Raw genomic sequence first — 19,018 nt, forward strand, 5'->3', positions numbered from 1 at the left:
TTACTAAGCTTTTAAGTATATAAAAAACTTTCGGAATATTTGAACCTTTTTATGATAAACAAGAGTAATACGACCATTGTGCAGGCAACGCCAGTGTAAAAACAACACACACACACAACATCACTGGCGAGTACATCAGTGCCAGAGTAAAAAAAAAGTAGACAAAAGCAGGAAAGCATCAAGGCACATACTACCATTTTCCAGCACTCACCTTACTTACTTCTTCAGCAACCTTCTCAAAGTCCTGCACATTCCTGCAGTAAAACCCGATGGTGCAGCTGGGATCCATCTTTTTAAATGGCATCTTTTTGGGGGATGAACAGTGGAATGACTGCAAGTAAAAAACATTTTAGAACAAATATTGTAATAACTTGAGAAACCAATCCACCAGCGGTCTGATCAAGTTTATGGTTCACTCAACATCTAAACGAATAGGTTTTGGGCAAAATGTGACTTTAAATACATAACAGGGCCTCAATTTGCTGCACAGTCACCGAATAAGCACTATTTATGGTTGCCTTGTTAAATTTTGGAATTTCAGAGAACTTGCCTTTTTTCCGTAATTTCACCATTATTGTTTAAACAGGCGTTGGTACAGCCAACAGGTCTGACTTGCATTTTGAGTCATAATGAAAATGTTTTTTTTTATAAAAAAGAAAACTGTTGTGGAAAAAACTATTTTTTCTGTATGTAAGGTATCCGTTTCATAAATAATTTAATGTGTAATAATTCAGTGAAATTTGTGATGTAAAATAGTTCCGAATGCATTCCAAACAGTGGAATTACTACAAGTAAAAAACATTTAAGAACTAATATTGTAATAAAATAGTTCCTCATGCATTCCAAAACAATAACTTCAAAGGGTGCGGTATGACACATCAAACAACAAATAGAATGATGTGGGAGAGTCAAACTCCTGTGGGGCGGAGACAAAGTCCTCGCTATGTCTGTATATAACTGGTAACACAGGTCTTGCAGATAGCTCCGCTGTCAACCCACACCTAAAGCACTTTTAAATAATTTGGACAGGCAGGAAGAGAATCAACCATGTTTACCAGACATGCCTAATACTGAATGTAGGACATTTTATTTGAAAGTTAGATTGGCTATGTTCCCTACTCCTAGTTGCCAAGTTATGTGAAATAATTTGCCAGATTGAAAAAGGTTTACTTCACTATCCCTGGAGATGAAGTCTTAGGGATGTTAAATAAAATTATGCTGTATTGTCAAATATTCGCAAGCAAGAGGGAAACGTTGCTTACTAAGCTATTAAATTCACCAAGTGTCCCTGAACACAGGTGCCATGGTGAAATAATTATGTCTTTATTTTATTTATTTTATATAGCGCTGAATCGACCCCCGAAGGGGTATCTCTGCACTTCGGATAGGCTGCAAAAAAATAAAACTAATGAAACGGGATCAGAGTCAGAATCAGAATAAGATGGTCTTAAGGTGCTTTCTGAATTGGAGATGGTCAGGGCATTGTCTCAAGTAAAAAGGGAGCTGATTCCAGTAGAGAGGGCCAAGGTGGGAGAATGCCTTCCCACCCAGCCTGGCTTTCCTGACTCGGGGGACCACAAGAAGGGATTTGGTTCCAGACCAGAGGGTCCAGGAGGGAGCATATGGCGTGAATTTCTCAGCAAGATAAGCGGGGCAGAGGTTGTATAAGGCTTTATGAACGGTACAACAGACTTTAAACTTAATCCGCTTGCGTACTGGGAGCCAATGGAGCTGACAGAGGAGAAGGCGGGAGGCGGTTTTGAGCGGGGGTGTTCAGGACCAGTTGTGCCGCTGTATTCTGGACCACCTGCAATCTGCAGAGCGAGGACTCACTGGCGGAGATCAAGAGGGCATTGTAGTAGTCCAGACGACTCAATATGAGTGCCTATGTCAATGTTTTCCGAGTTGAATCAGGAAGCAGAGGAAAAACTCGGCATAATAGGCCCAGCGTTTGAAAACAGGAGCCTGCTGTATGAGCAGCGTGCTCCTTCAAGGTGAGAGCCTGGTCCAGGCGGATGCCTAGGTTATTAACAAGAGACTTGGGGGCGGGGGAAGCACCAAGGTCCACCGGCCACCACTGCGGAGTCTACAGCATGGGGGCCTCTCCGAAAAGCATGATCTGTCTCCCTACATTAAATTGGAGAAAATTACATCTCATCCAATTGGAAATAGCCCTCATACCAGAGGAGAAGAACGCCTGAACAGATGGAGGAGAAGGATGCCTGAACAGATGGGGTGAATTTGCTAAAAGGAAATAGTAGCTGCGTATCGTCGGCGTATGAAATGGGAATTAACCCATAGGTCCGGAGGAGATTGGCCAATGGAGCAACATAGATAATAAACAGGGTGGGGCTGAGGCAGGAGCTCAGAGGTACTCCCTTGGTCAGTTTCATAGGCGCCAAGCGTATGGGCCGAGATTGATGGTCTGGGAACCAGAGATTGATGGTCTGGGAACGGCAGGATAGAAAGCTTGCCATCCACTGAAGGGCAGTGTCTCGGAGTCCAATCTCCTCCAGTCTCCTGAGCAATACCTGATGAGAGACCGTGTTGAATGTGGCAGAAAGGTCCAACAGCACCAGAATCGTAGATTGACCCCTGTCTAAGGTCATCCTGAGGTTATCCGTGACCACAAGCACGGTCGAATCTGTGCTGTATTTGGGCATAAAACCTGACTGGAAAGTATCTAGGCCGCCAGTAAGTTCGACATGGTCAGACAGATGTTTGTTGATATGCTTTTCTAGTAACTTGCTCCGGAGAGGGAGTAGCGAGATGGGACGGAGATTGGAGAGATCAGCCAGGGGAACTTTGGTGTTCTTTCGGAACGGCATAACCTGTAATGCCTTCCATTCTAAAGGAAGACAACCCTCCCTCATGGAGAGATTGAGAAGAAACTCTATAAATGAAGACATTTGACAGGACAAGGAGGCTGCGATTTTGGCTGGGATAATATCAAACAAACTTAATTTTGGCATGCTATACATTTTAAAACAGTCATCTTGGATGGAATGCAAAAATTGATTTTGCAATGAATATGTTGTTGGGTAGGCAACGTGCTTCATGTAATGTAAAGTTTGGGAAACTACATGAAAATGATAAAATATCAAAAACATATATGAGTAAGCAAATGGCCTAACTGCATATTAAGATATCTCAATATTAAACATAACATGCTGCCTGGTTATGGCACACTGATGTTTTCATTTCAAAATAGAAACACCGATTCACAAATGTACAATATATGTATCTGTCTTACAAATGTGGAATTGCATTAGTAAATGTGAACAGATTCTACTAGATGGCAGAACTACTTTTTGGGAATTGTAATCTGTTTTCCCCTTACAAATTCTTTTTCTTTGAAATAACGCAGCCATAGGCGGAGATCTATGATACCTTTTACATGTGGTCATTGCATTGTGTGGTGTCACTTATTTTCCAGGTGTCACACTGGCGCCATGAATTCCGACCGGACTGGACAACACCACATACATAAATTGATCTGCCTAAACTCAACTTTACAACTTTCACAGTATTTAGCCTGATCTATCTAAGTGTTTTACCAATTGTGTATCTATGAGGGCCAGCATTCAGTCACATATTCTTTGTCTATGAAAAATGTAGCAGCAATACCCAACATATTTGGCTGAAGAGCACCACAAAAGCAAAAAGATGCATAGCTACCTGAAAACGTGCTGAGTCAGTGATCTTTTAAACAAAACCTCAACCCTGGCATCTGAATAAACACAATGATACAAATGTGTATGGCGAGAAGACTAAGCCGCTTTCTTGCATGTCTCCTGTAAAGATACCCCTTTCAAAAGGCAGCAGTTGGTTCTCTACTCTAGATAGAGGGCGTGGTTGTTCTTTCAGGTCAAGTCCAGTTAGTAGCCTCACCACATTTCCTAATGCCTTATGATCTATTTAAAACTGTTGTGTCATAACAGCTAGGCATTTGGGTGCATTCCCCTAGGTGTCAAACATCTGTCTTTCCATTCTGCATTATCTAGTTAGTCTGGGAATAACGGCAGGGCCATTGGATCAAATCTCTTCAGTGTCTCCTTCATTTTGTATGTGGTAGCAGAAACAAGGTTGTCAGTTAAACAGAGTAGTTAAAGTGAAAATCTGTAACCACCTTACGAATGACAGACCACTTCAATGAGTAATTTTGTCTGTGGTAAATTTGCATTCACGGTCTTTAACTTGTCCGCCCTTCTTGCTAGTTACTGCAATTAGGAAAACCTTCAACTTGCAAGATATGCAGCATCACAACTGTGTAGAAGTTAAAAGGATGTAACCTTTAAATGAGGTGACGCCAATGCGAGGTCCCGCTGAGCACGCAAGCAGAGGACAGAGAGAAGCTTAGTCACAAATCCCTTTAAAATGTCTAAAATCAGAGGCCTTTCAATTTAATAATGATCACCAGGGGTCTTTATAAAGATGAATGCAGCCACAAAACATACCCTAATAGTTGTTCCCTGTAAACCTTTGTTTTCAGGTTCCATAGCAAAGGAAAACACACCAGTCGGTATGTATTTCAGACCAGACAACTTGAAGTACCTAGACTTATAAATGATATTTGATGCTTTTTCATGTGGCATGTACTGTCAAACATGTCATCAGAGAGGCTACATCTAACAAACCTCTTCCATTCAGGAGAAGTGAAAATACAAGAGGTTTAAATCTGGGTGCAACAAACTGGCCCATCTGCGACAAAAAGATTAGCATCATGCCAGACCTCCCCTGGCTTATACTCTGAAGGTCTGTCTACCAGAGTCTCCAGGAGCAATGCAAAGCCACCAGTCTCGGTGCTATTTAATGCTCCCCAGAATCTGCTTAAGACCATCTGAATGGTCAGAAAAGGTGGAAAGAAATCATCGAAGCATCACTGTCAGGTGGACCAGAACAACTTATCCCAACACCCTTATTTAAATATTCTGGGATCTAAAGTATCCGAGCTATCCTTTCTCATGAGTTTCAGAGAGATCCACCTGTGAATACATTCACTTATCAAAATTCATTTTAATCAACCCAGAAGAAGACTCATTTATGTGACAAAAACCGACGCTTGCTGAAACGGTCTCCTTGTTCTCTGATTTCCCCTGACCGATGAGTCGTCCGAGTTTGAACAGCACCGAGGCTAGATTAATGCCGGAGCAACAGGGCTTCCCTACGTAAGTTCCAAGGAGCCCACACCCCACACTCAACATATCTCATGGCTTTGGTCTTGTACATTAACTCCAGAACATGTCTGATGCACACCAGGTGTAGAGAAGCTGTCAAACCCAAGCCCCTGAACTCAAATTGATCTGGTGTTCTTACGGTTCTTACAGTGATGTAAATCTACATTCTATAGGCTGATGTATGGAGTCTGTTAACAAAGCCCAGAGATCTTCTAATATATAATAATACTGGGAAACCTGTCCTGTTACTACTGAGGAGGAGCCTTGCTGCCCGTGAATCCCTGTGGCGGTGGATTGAGGATACGAGGATACGGCTTGCCGCACCCGCTGCGCGGGTGCCGCTTCGTCATCTAGAACTGGTGCAGACCGTCGTGGGAAAGGTGCTGTGTCTTGTGGGGTGAGAAGGGCTGCGAGCGGGCTGCTTTGAACGCCGCAGGGACTCAAACTACCAGGAGTCCCTGCGCGACCTACAACACCTGGTCCGCGTTCGCCGTTCAGCCCCGCCCCCTACTCCTTGCACAGTGAAAACTGCCCTGAGTTCCCTTCTACTTGGGAAACCTGTCCTGTTACTACTGAGGAGCCTTGCTGCCCGTGAATCCCTGTGGCGGCGGATTGAGGATACGAGGATACGGCTTGCCGCACCCGCTGCGCGGGTGCCGCTTCGTCATCTAGAACTGGTGCAGACCATCGTGGGAAAGGTGCTGTGTCTTGTGGGGTGAGAAGGGCTGCGAGCGGGCTGCTTTGAACGCCGCAGGGACTCAAACTACCAGGAGTCCCTGCGCGACCTACAACACCTGGTCCGCGTTCGCCGCTCAGCCCCGCCCCCTACTCCTTGCGTGCTCTTTATAACTGACAACACTTACCGCGTCACGGGAGCGCCCGGGGCGAAGCCCGGGCAAAGGGCGGGCCCTCTACGGCCCTCATCGGCCAGAAGAGACTGGACTGGGCCTGTAGCCCTGGACTAAAAGTGCTGAGGTACTCATAATTGCAACTTTGCTTCTCCATAAGTTGTCAGTGGGCGGGTAGTGTGTATAGAGATTTTGCTGACTTCATTGTATTTACTGAGCAGAGTTTCTCTGTCATACAAAGTTGCCCGCTTCTACAGAGACGTCCATTTCGAAAGACTCACTATAAATAGTATGGAGATGCGTGAAACAAGAAGTAGGGCAGCAGCGGAGGGGAAGAAACTAACAGGCACGTTAGATGACTTTATTGTAAGAACAAATACATTGATAGACGAGGGGATTTCTTTAATGGAAAGAAGGGTATCGCAGGACTTGGCTGCCGCAAAACGGTCTTCTATGGGCCATTTTGCTAATGTACGGAGCCCTAATACACAAGAGTGTAGTACATTATCTATCGATGTGACTAGCACAGCTGCCTCACAACCGCTTATCCTTACTCAGACTCCCCGAGTGCATACTTTACCATCTCCCCAGGCTTCAACAAGTGTCTTGATACATATAGCAGCCTCACCCAAAGATAAAAATTTAGTGCTACAGGGGATAAAGGAAGGGGCAATTCCTAAAAAAAGAGCTAACAAAAACAAGCCTATTAAAGGACATGATAAAGAACTAAATAAAGATATAAGTAACATACCTAATGCCACTGATACTGATTTACAGGGAGAAGACATCCTGCCCCCTAACATATTGCCCCTAGCTATCTTAGATGACACTATCCTGGATGACTCAATGGCTGATTTAATCACCAATAGCACTAGAGATAGCTCAACGGAGGAAAGTGTTAATACTAGTAGGGGAAGAGAGAGTACAATGTTATATATGCTAGAGACCCTAATGAAAACTCTATTAACCCCTCTGACAGAATTTCTCAAGGAGATTGAAAAACAAATTCAAGACCTAAAGAGAGACACTCACACGCAGTTTGAGAATCTGGACAAACGGATAGCCCACTTAAGCGCGCACATGCCAAAGCTATAGCAACTACTTCTAATAATTCTTGCCCCATATTGGCAAAGGGTGCTCCAAATAGTACCCCATCGAGTACAATTAATCCCGAAAAAGGGAAACCCCCTAATAAACAGTTATTAAAAACTCAATCAGCACCTAAAAACTCAACTCCACCTGTTAAGGAAGTATCAGCGCCACAAACTCCTGTCCAACCACCTGATAAAGGCCAACCAGCTAAAACCGACGTACGTAGAAGTATAAATTTACCTCCAAGTGCATCACCATATGTCGTGGTCTTAACTGGGGTACCGGAACTGGGTGCACAATCCACGGAAACCAATGGGGCACTCGTAAATAAGACTATCCATTGGCTAAATGACAACTACCCTCTCCCGCCAGCTATCAAAAGCAATATTTTAATGGTAGAAAGGGTACCATGGATTGGGTATAACAGAAAAAGGGCACAGGGTGACTGTGTGGTGATAACTTTTGAAAATCCGCGCACTGCGGAGTACATCACAGCAAGGGCCCCGAGAAACAATGGCTTGTCCATCACGGCCAAGGCATTACCCTATTTCTACTCCCATGGGGAACATCCGGATAACAGATGGAGCTGGACTAGGGACAGCCGTCATCCAGGGGGCGGAAATGGTCCAGGATATGACAGGAATCACCATAATACTCAATGGGGAGGGATGAATGAAGATGGATGGACTGTGGTGAAACGTAGGGAAAGGATTCCCCATTTCTTCCCGCAAAGGCACGATCCAGGCTGGTTTGGACATCAGCAATTTCCTTCTCCACCTATTCCATGTCACAATCGTTTTGACTGCCTCGAAATGGTGGACTGACTCCCAGAGGTTGTAGACGTATCTAAGTCACCTATTTTTGTAAGCCAGGTGGATTTTAATTCATCAGGGCATGATGTGTCACACGAAACTCGAGTGGAGCCAATGATAACACAAGGGTTGACGGGCACCCTGGTAGGGGTTGCCGTAGAGGTGACACCTAATAGAGACTTCTGTAAGGTGGTCTATTGGAATGTGGCAGGCATTAAACAAAATATTTGCAATCCTTCCTGGGATGACGTAATTTCTGGCGTAGCCATCTTAGCCCTACAAGAAACGTGGGCAATTACACCAATACACTTAAATGGCTACAAAACCTATTTTACCACTGCAGTGGGTGGCTCACATGGAAGGCCTAAGGGAGGACTGACAACGTATATATCTAACCTGCTAGTATATGATAGGATTTCTTTTTCCCCTGGATCCAGCTACTATCAGAAAATAGTCATAGATACAAGGAAGGGTCTAAGGATTGTCTTTTTAAATTTCTATAATAACCTACCTAGTAGCATGATAAAGGAAGTACTTGCCATGATTAGCGAAGATATACAATCTGAAATTGATAAAAAAAAGGGGTGAAGTAATGATACTATGGGGGGGTGATTTTAACTGCTCATTGTGTAGAAAGGGTCAAAAGGGTATATGTGGCCTGATGTTGGAACAGGATGTTAATTTAACGCATTTAGAACACACCTTATTTGGAGACCTAGTCAATGAGATGATTTTTAACTATGACTTTGGGTTTACGAATGAGATAGCCCACCTCCCCACGCCATTTGTTCCAACTTTTGTGGGACGGGGGACCTCGTCTATTATTGATTTTAGTTTTTGTACAAATAGCTCTGCTGGAAGACTGACCACCTCTACCTTAATGGACGTGGCACTGAGTGATCACTTCCCACAGGTGGTAGAAATGGAAAACTTATTTGTCTCATCCCAAAATGTACCAAGCTCCAAGTATATGGCACAGGATGTGCAGTTAGGCGCCCAAAATGGATATACTCTCAAATGGAGCAAAGTGGTCCCGGACGATTTTTTGTCCAAGGTGGTGAATAAGTGTATGAATAGTTTTTTGATTTGCCTGGATGAACATGCAGAGAGTAATGACATTTTAGCGCATTTTAAAATTATTGCTACTACGATTAAGGAGGTTTTGTGGATTACACGTAAACATTGTTTAAAAACTAATAAGAAATGGTTTGACAAGAAGTGTACTAAAGCCTTAACAAATCTTAAACATGCAATTCATCAGATACCACGGGATGTAGCATTAATCAGAGAGCTAAGGAAGACCTACAATACTGTACTGAAAGACAGGAAGGTTGTGATAAAAAGGGAGGCCTGGGATGAACTCTGTTCGGCGTCACAATTGAAGGATCAGGCTGCTTTCTGGAGGGTTATAAATACTCCGCTCCTTTACGATAATAAAGCACGCATGGAAATCGCCATTACAGAAGATGAATGGGTGGCCCATGTTTCCACCCTTTACATGACTGTTGAACTGGCGCCCGATACAGGCCCAGACCCAATGCTGAAAAATATGAATTTATCAAAAGAATTGGTCGTGACCCTCCCCGAAGTCCTGGCTAGTCTGAAGGCAACTAAGGGGGGTAAGGCGGCTGGGCCCGATGGCATACCAGCTGACCTTTATAAGGCTAATACTGATCTATGGGGGCCAATGTTGGTCCAGTTTTTTAATGTTGCCTTGGCGAAAGGCCTAATCCCTACTTGGTTTACATCAATTATTGTTCCGATTTTTAAAAAAGGAGATAGGCAGAATTGCACATGTTATAGGCCGATTTCCTTATTAGATTCCTCCATAAAAATTCTTGGGAGAGTAGTTTTAGCTAAGCTGCAAGGCTGGGCAGCAGAAAACGGGGTGATAAGCGATTTCCAGTACGGGTTTCAAAGGGGTTTGGGGACCGTTGAGCAAGGGTTAAATCTATTTATTTTGCAAAAGAAGTATATAAGGGTTAAAAAACAAAGCCTATACCTCACTTTTGTCGACTTATCGTCGGCTTTTGACTGTGTGTCCCACAACAAGTTGTGGGAAATAATGGCTGAACTGGGGGTAGATAAAGCTATTATATGTTTTTTGAGACATTTATATTCTGGTGCCACTGCAACGGTACGGTACGGTAAAGAAGATGAATGTAGTAGACATTTTGGGATAGGCCGTGGTGTACGCCAAGGGTGCGTTTTAGCGCCCTTTTTATTTTTAATTTACATAAACGGCCTGGAGCATCACCTCGTGCAGGAGGGCAGGGATATGCCTATGGTGGGAAGGAGACCTGTCCCTGCACTACTGTACGCGGACGACGCAGTACTAATGGCACGCACCCCAATGGCACTTCAAACCTTGGTTGAATCTTTTAATAGTTTTATGCTTAGCTTGGACTTGAAAAGTAACTGCTCCAAGACATTTTCTATGTATTGCGGGAAAAGAACACGTAGGCTTTTGAAGCCTATTTTTATAAATTCTAAACCACTAGAACAGACCTCTACTTTCCCGTATTTGGGCATCTTGTTCCATGCCAGTGGTTCGTGGACTAGTGCTAACAATGCCAGAACACTGTTGTTTTCCAAAACTGTTATGGCTTTACAGTGTTTCCTAAAAAAGTTGGGGAAAAAACCCATAAGGGAAATCTTAACCATCTATAATGCCACCTGTATAGCGGTAGCTACATACGGTTCTGGATTATGGGGTTATTCAAATGTCAGTTCTATTCAAACCGTGGAAAATAAGTTTTTACGGCACATTTTGTCCATTCCAGAAAGCACTGCAACTTTTATATGTCACGCTGAATTAGGTTTGGTGTATATTACTGACACAATTAAGATCCAGCCAATTCTTCTTTGGCATAGGGTATGGACAAGTGATGATTGTGTGGTCAACCGGGCTATTTTAAAGGACGTTCTAGCACTTGATAATATTAAAAATTTTAAATGAATATGTTATGTTAGAGATTTTCTTGAAGAACTAAGCTGTACTGAATACTTTGAGGATCCATTATCTATGGTACACATTTCAAGAAGTGGTTTAAAGAATTTATGTATCGATCACCTCAAGGAACAAAGACGACTAGAGGAGGTGAAAAAAAAGACTGTCCTCCCCCACCAGTCGATCATAACCGGAGTGAAACTACAGCCATATTTATCCTTATACATGTCCAATCATGAACGTTTCCTTTTAACCCGGTTTAGACTTAACATTGTTTTTAGGTTACTATCCTTTCCGGAGATGAATTGTTGGCTGAAAGACTTGTGTCCTTGCCCATGTGACGATGTGTCCCCGCAATCGATACTCATATTTTATTTTTTTGTAAATTTTATATTCACTATCGTAGGAACCTTATCATCCCAATCCTTAAAGATCTAAATGTATATAGATGCCGCCTAGCGTTTTTAGAGCTTCAAAAAATGGATACTGTTTTTATGGTAGCATCACTCTCCGAATTTCTTAAATTGGCTTTTAATTGTCGTAAAACCCTTCGTATGAATTAATTTCTATGCTGTATTTATGTTCTTTTTTAATATGTCATTGCTGCTGTGTTTTTAAATAATGATCATCTGACCCACTGTAAATTGTATTTTACATGCTACTTTCATGGTTATCTTTTGTTTTTTAACCGAATAAAGTACTTTTGAACCTTGAACCTAATAATACTGCTTCTTAGAAAAGGAGGGAGGATAGTCTCCACTGTCTTTTGTATGAGGACATCTCCCTTCATGATTTATGGACTAGCTGCAAAACAGACTATATTTGTACTATGCATTTTCCTGCTTGTTGTGGCACGTGTACTGCATGTTAGGGCATGTTAGTTAAATTAAATATTTTAAACTATTTCGTGACTATGTCAGATCTTATTGTGGACGAGTACAAAAGTGCGAGTGAAATGGGTGTGTCTTGTTACCACGATTCCTGAGAGATCAGGGAGTGTTGTGTTCTGGCGTGTAATCATCTGCAACAAGAGGAATGTCATTTTCCAAGATTCACTCAGAACAATGACATGAACAGACATGCAGCATTTGCTGCCTAAATCGAAGCGGGCCATTCAGAAATATATATGTGTGCATGGGAAAGAAGACTCGAATGTAGGTAGGAGGATGGTTAAGGTCACATGAAATCTGATGGCAAATGTCCTGCAATGGTGGTAGAGATCTAAAGGCCCTAATGTAAACGTCTGATCAACACAGATAGCAAGCTTCACAATAAAAGTATTTTCCCAAATATTTCCCAAAATCATTGAGGCCTGTTGAGTACTGCACACTATAGACATGATTGAGGGACAGCATACAGACAATTATAGCTGTAGCTAGAGGGCCACAGTCCAAAGCTCTACATCAGCAGCACAGGGTCAGAATACATGACACATAAGAACAGAGACTGTACCGAGGTATTCACCAGAGCGTAACTGTCTACCAGACTGTGCATGCCGATTAAATTAACTTAATGGGTGAGGAACAATCAATGGGTAAATATAGCAACGACCCAAGTGCAGCAGCCAATACATATGCTGCCAAAGACTACACGTGCATACATGAACACCTCTGAGACTGAACTTCACATGTGGAGCACACGATATGTGACAGATCACAACAGGTAGTCAACTAAAACAACCATAATGGTCAGACCCAGCCAGGGACACCCTCCCTTCTGACTGGATTCAGGAAGTGAAATAAGTTATTCATTTATAGCGAGTGAAGGAACACACAGATGTTAAGAATGTACAGAATAATTTTACAATTCTGAAATGCAAACGTGTAAAATGGCCCATGCCGCTCTGTAGTGACGCCTCTGGTTTTCTGGAGTTGTGGACACATAGGACAGAATCAACACAACTGAAGATGAATCCCAAGACTATAAGAGGTGTATAAAAGGATATGGACAGGCAGCTAGCACCAGCAGCTAGACCTTAGTGTCGCTGGTCCCCGAGAAGCACTGAGCCTATGCTTATTCTCTATGGTGTTATGAGGAGTGTTGTAGATAGTGTGCTCTATTTATCCACTGTACAAATAGCCAAAAGCGTTGAAGTTCACAAGTTTCTAGCAGCAATACTCTCACAGGCACCCTTGGTGTCATAATGTTGGTGCATAACAGTTGCCTCATGCTTCTGGTGCATCACTACCACCATACAGATGTACTGTCTTAGTTTACTGCCCAAGCTTCTAATGAAGTTGGTGGATCTGAAGGAAGGTATCTACAAGACTCAACATTTGATTGATGTGCTTTCAGTCTCATGGCCTTTTATGCTAACAATTGATAGACATTTGTAAAGTTGAAGACCAGAGGGGCGAAATGACAAAGGAAACTTTGGCAGCAATAAAACAAAAACATGCTGGCAAAACGTTTGTGGACTACTGGGTCCATTCTGTTCTGACGATGGGCCAAAAGACTATGAAAGCTGAGAATGGGAAGGACCTGGAACACCGACGACAGAGTTGGGCACAGATCTCAAATGCACCCATAAAGCGGCTGAGTGACTGGGTACTTCTCACTTTCAGGGTTTCTCTGTCTTTTCCTAAATCTTCCTTTACTGATGGGTGTCTGCAGGGGCAAACAAACTCAGAACCAGAAAGGCAGGGATCTGCAATACACGGAGGGTGCAAAGGGACACATCTGGCAAAGATCTGGGAAGGATAGGCCTTTGATAAAAGCAGAAACAATGTACAAAGGCATTTGTAAGGGCACCAGGGTGAGGCCACTGGTGCCAAGAGTGGGGAAAAGACACTACTGGATAGACATCCGACCAAAATTTCCCTATGCTTACTTATGTGAGTCAATAAAGTTTAAATAGGATTTCAACTTGTTTCAAAACTCTTGTTGAAGGTACATCTGTAAGAGTAGGTTCAAAGGGCTCTGCTTGAGCCACAGCAGAGGAAATATAGGATTATGGGGCAAATTAAGTATAAAAAAAAAGATGTCCTTGGAGGATGGAATAACCACAGCAGGGCTAAAAAAAACTAAAAAGGAGCAATGTAGGTGGTGCCTGGGTCATTCTGGCTAGGTGAAATGGTCACCATGATTGGCTTCACATGGTTCCCAAGAGATTACTGACTAAGGCACTAGTGACCCATTGTGTGTACTTCTCTGCTGCTTATCAGAAATAAAGCATCCTGTATCCTGATAATATCCATGCATCATTCTGCGCACTGCTAGGCCATGCTCTTGCCAATGCTGTCTGATATGAGCTGGCCCATACCGCTGCATGTCAGTGATTATGCCTCATAATAGCATTAAGGAGACAGGCATATGGCAAACAGCAGCATAGAACTTGCCTGCGTCAGTAAACTCTGATCTGGCTGATGAGGATCCCCAAAGTTGCCTCATTGCGTCACTAGAGTTTCCTAACATGGGCGGCTACGATGAGTTAACTCAGCTCTCTCCGTTCAACTTGCAAGCAGAAAGGTGAATGACCGTCTCATCAAAAGGATCTCTCAATTGTGACGACTTGCGTGTCTCTGCATTATCCACTTACGACTTCTGTATGGTGCCTCTAGATAATCATGCCTTGTTCATACGACTCATTTAGAGCACTTTACAAAAATATTCAACAAATACTCGGGGTATATATTGGGGAAACCTACCGCAAACCTATTATCATGGTATTCTTGCGATGTGTTCTTTTTTTCTGTATAAATTGTTTATGTTTATTACTGTTTTTGCTGCAATAAAATTAAAGAATGCTGGGTTCCTGTTCTCCGGGGGTGGGGTGGGAATGTGTAAACATGAAACTCAAATAAAGAAATTAAAAAAAAAATACTCGGGGTGAACTAGGGCAATACTGCATATGTTAGCAACTGGCCCAGGAACATCTAGCATACATGCAGGAAAATTACCTAATTTAGTATGTGATCCCTGGGAGTGACCCACTACCAGATGAAGTCCTTTTTATAGCAATTAACAAAAAGAATGTTATTTTAATGAGTGTAGCAAAATAAAGTAATTAGTGAGAAAAGAGAATTTGACATACTTTTAAACAGGACATGACTATCTACCGATTAGGGCATTAGTTCTCTTCAGATTTGCAGTTATTTTCTCAATTAAGAACAAAATCTGTTACAAACTCGGGAGGCTATGGTAATTCTCAAGCTGAGTTCCTGAAGTCACATTTAATATGTCCTGTGATCTTTATGTCGGTTTTCTACTCAACATATTATTGATTTTAAAGACTCAACTAAAGCAAACACAGCCATCTGGACTTGGAGCCGATAACACATATATGTCAATTTTCTGAGATAATGTCCATCTAAACTGCATGCCCTAATGTCCACTGCTGAAATGACCCAGCAAAGATTAAGAAAAAAAAGTATCACTCTTCAGGGTCAAACAATACAATTGAGCTACCCAAGCAGACCTCGCCCCTAAAGACTCATGTCCCATTTAAGAAGATTCAAAAGACTCCGGGATACCATCATGTATTCTCAATATGCGCCCAGGTTCGATAGAATATATTCCTATCATCTGCTGCCTTTTCCAGCAAGCACCGTGAAACAGTGTGATGCGGCAATTAGTGATATAAAAAACAAATCAATTAATGAAGACTACCTAATTGATATCATATAACAGGAATAATCTACATTCCTGCTTCCTTCAACCATTCAAGCCCAACACTCTTTTCCCCTCTCCATCTGCAGAACACCTCGGATAGCCATTTCACTCACCCATGTAACTGGACTCACTTGTCGCCAGCAAGGTAAGATATCTGCTAATAAATATCAGGAGAATTTGACATTCCCACCTGTTGATTACTGCTAAGTCCATCATCAACTCCTATGAGCAGATTGCAAAACTGCCACGCACTACAACCAACACATCCAAAGTATACTCTTATGCCAATAGACAAACTTATCAAGTTTGCGACTTGTATACAATTATTTCTCCCCATCGTACACTCCCACTTCCATTCCCTGGTTGCTTGCTAGCAGCATAACCCTCTTTAAACAACTCACTATGAGGTTCAAGATCATCTATGCCTTATCCTCTCCTATAGTCAAGACCTGATCGAGACACTGAACCACACATGCATATTCTCAGCTCATCACCACCTTCTTAGAGTATCTAAACAGTTTTTCTCAATCACTCTTCTAGCCATACTATCTATTCAGCCCTCAACATTGGGGTGTGCTTCCTCTGCATCAAAGGTTAATCTCCTTCATAAAAGGATTCAAACTCACAATGAAGAGCCAGCTTCTTCAGTTGGTGATTGCAAAGCAAATGAGAACCCGACTTGATCTCTCTCACTTGTATTATAACTATCACCTTGAATTTACCATCTCTTGAGACGCTGTTTAATGTATTGTCCGTTCATCCCGTCACCCTCATTTGTTTCTAAATCAGGACTAATTTCAAACTGATATAAGTTCCTTACTGCAGACGTTTGTAAAATAGCATTTCTGTATGAAAATCTCATGGTCTGTTACGGAACAAAATAAATAATTTTGCAATTTAGGAGTACAAATTAACCTATACAAATTAGCTAGTATCTGGCAGATAAGTTTTCGTGAAGTGATATACCCTCATCTATATACTTGAAAGACAACTTTGAATATACATGTTCCTTTACTGATCACACAAGCCTCGAAGGACAGATGTATACCTGGGTTTCAAATGTGTATGTTACCCGTTTTCAGTATATTATTACATTGAAAATTATTATTAAAATCTCAAGCATATTGCAAGTGAGGGAAAGGTCACTTCTCTTCCCAAGCACTTGCAGGAAGGTAAACGTATCATCATGGTAGACATGGCAGAATGTAGCAGCACAGAGGTCAACAAGGTACTGAAAAATGTCTTTTTATTCGTTAATGGGATGTCCTTGACTTCCAAGGAAGCTCTACTCCATTTCTGAGGACCGGGAACTTCCATTCTACTACTACACTAATACAGAAACCACTACTGAGTAGTCTCCAGGCACTCATCCTACAAAAAGCTTCAGTAGTTTCAATGGCAACAAATAGGATCGTCCCCGAAAAATCTGCTTTGAGTTTCTTACCGAAACAAGTATAAGTATCTGCTTCCCTTAAGGTGGGAGGAAGTTTATGCCGAATGTGTCAACAGTGAATAGGGAATAGGACACCTTATTTGCTAGTAAACTTAAAGGAAGGGGATATGAAGAGAGAGAGGTCGCTGATATAAGGTGCCCGCACCAGAAAATATCTCTAGACCTATGATGGCAAATATTGGGAAAATACTATGTGAAAACATTTGAACACCATTAGAGAAAGCTTAAGGGGAATCTTTGCATTGACTAGAAGTCATGATCCATTTTCCTCTACTAGGTGACCAGCTGAACGGCAGTGCCAGCTTCGGTGTAAGGATGAGATCCCACAGACATTCAGTTAAAAGGGCATTCCAATAATAAATGTTGGATTTATAAAAAAAAACAAGAGCCAGAGTTCTACTTTTTCAAGCTTAGGAGGTGCTCATAGACTTTAATTTGGCCACTAGAAGATCATTTTTAACCAGGGCTGTCTTAATGTCAGAATCAAAATAACAGCCACGTGTTCAACCCCTCTACACAAACCAGCCATGGTTGAAGGACTCATGGTTCATAAGATACTCCAAAGAACAACTGCACATCATGCACATAAGACTGACACACATCTGTGATTTTCTAAATGGATTTTCAGGCAAAGCCCAAATGAAGATTAAACAGATTAGGGGAAGAGTTGATTCCCAGGGGACTCCATACTCAATGTTTAGTGTATGGCAAAGAAATTCACTTAAATGTGCTCATTAGCGGAGTCAAAAGCAAACTCTAGGCTTTTACCTCTGAAGTGTTGGGTGGTAGGCTTTCTTTGGGATGGGGGTGAATTTACAGAGAAGGGGAAACGTTTATAAAGAAAATCATAACCTCAATGGAAAAAGTGTATAATCTAGCAGAGACAGGGGTGCACTGTACCTTATCAGCCTGAGGCTGAAATAAAGAGCTTGCCACCTGATCACAGTAAGCAGGTGAACCAGGTAGGTTGGCAACAGGCAATACGATTTCCTACAGGTGTTTATTTGTAAACAGACTTTAGAGTGATTATGCTATGGCACTGACATAGTGGCAGAATACCTGCATGGATGCTTCATACCAAAGTGGCATCTCCTTCCACATAATGTCTCTACAGTAAACTATCTTGGCAACAACTGCTGTGGCTATGAGGGACATATACAACATGTAAAGGATCCATTCTTCAGGCTTCATGCCGTTCACTCCAACTTTCAACTATCAAAACTGTCCTGCTCTGTCTTGAAATGACCCTCAAGGCCTGTCACTGCATAACAACGAATTATCCACATGTGTGCAGCCCAAAAATATAGGATTGCTATGGTTCACCAAATTTATGGAAATCTGGAATAAAAAGCATCACAGGCGGGATTCGAACCGACTACTGAGCCGCCATTTTTCCTCCTTTGTGAGCGGTCTAGTGGCTCACTGGAGGGTTCAAGACGGGACGCTGCGCCAGCGCGCTCGACCCTTGACAAGAGCAGATGCTGCTTTCTCTGCTCCTGGCTCTTACCATCTTTTTCTGCACATAACTTTTAAAATTGAATCCGTTTTTACTGTGTTTGTAAAATTATGTAGAGAAGTGTGTTACCTCTATTTTTGTGGGGAATTGAATTGGGACATTGCACTTGGGTGCAGGAGGGATTCAAACCGGGGTGTGACTATTTGCCGACACTCCTGAGCCGCCATTTTTCCTCCTGGTGAGTGGTCTAGTGGCTCACTGGAGGGTTTAAAAAGGGACGATGTGCTAGCGCGCAGCGAGCGCCACTGGCGCGCCAAAGGCAAGCCCGTCTGTGCCCATCAGCGTCCCGGAGGCAGCCGGCGCCGGAAACGCTGCTCGATCCTTTGGTAAAAAAGGGGGTATGAGCTCCGGTAGTGTAAAATATAGTCTGGAAAGTCTTTTAACTATTGGCAGACAGACAATGTGCCATATTCCTATTAAGCTCTCGCTGACTTTGTACCTCTGCTTTGTAGCGCCTGTAAATGGAAGGCAGTCCCTAAAATAACAAGCATTAAAAATGCAATAGGTCTTGCCCTTAATTAAGTTAAAGCCATTTGCTTTGCTATACAATACCATTAGC

At 42.4% G+C, this 19,018-nt stretch overlaps 1 protein-coding gene across 14 annotated transcripts in view; it reads right to left on the minus strand.

Annotated features, from left to right (window-relative positions):
• Positions 1 to 19,018, minus strand: part of ATG4C (autophagy related 4C cysteine peptidase) — a 375,968-nt gene that overhangs the window by 24,279 nt on the left and 332,671 nt on the right. For 13 of the 14 annotated variants that reach the window (XM_078669373.1, XM_078669406.1, XM_078669326.1 and 10 more), the window contains one exon: positions 212 to 331. In XM_078669373.1, the coding sequence (XP_078525499.1) occupies positions 212 to 331 (120 nt within the window). The remainder of the gene's footprint in view (positions 1 to 211; positions 332 to 19,018) is intronic. The other variant, XM_078669414.1, reaches the window with a different exon arrangement.

The sequence above is a fragment of the Lissotriton helveticus genome, chromosome 1_2 (assembly GCF_964261635.1).
Source record: "Lissotriton helveticus chromosome 1_2, aLisHel1.1, whole genome shotgun sequence".
Lineage (NCBI taxonomy): Eukaryota > Metazoa > Chordata > Amphibia > Caudata > Salamandridae > Lissotriton > Lissotriton helveticus.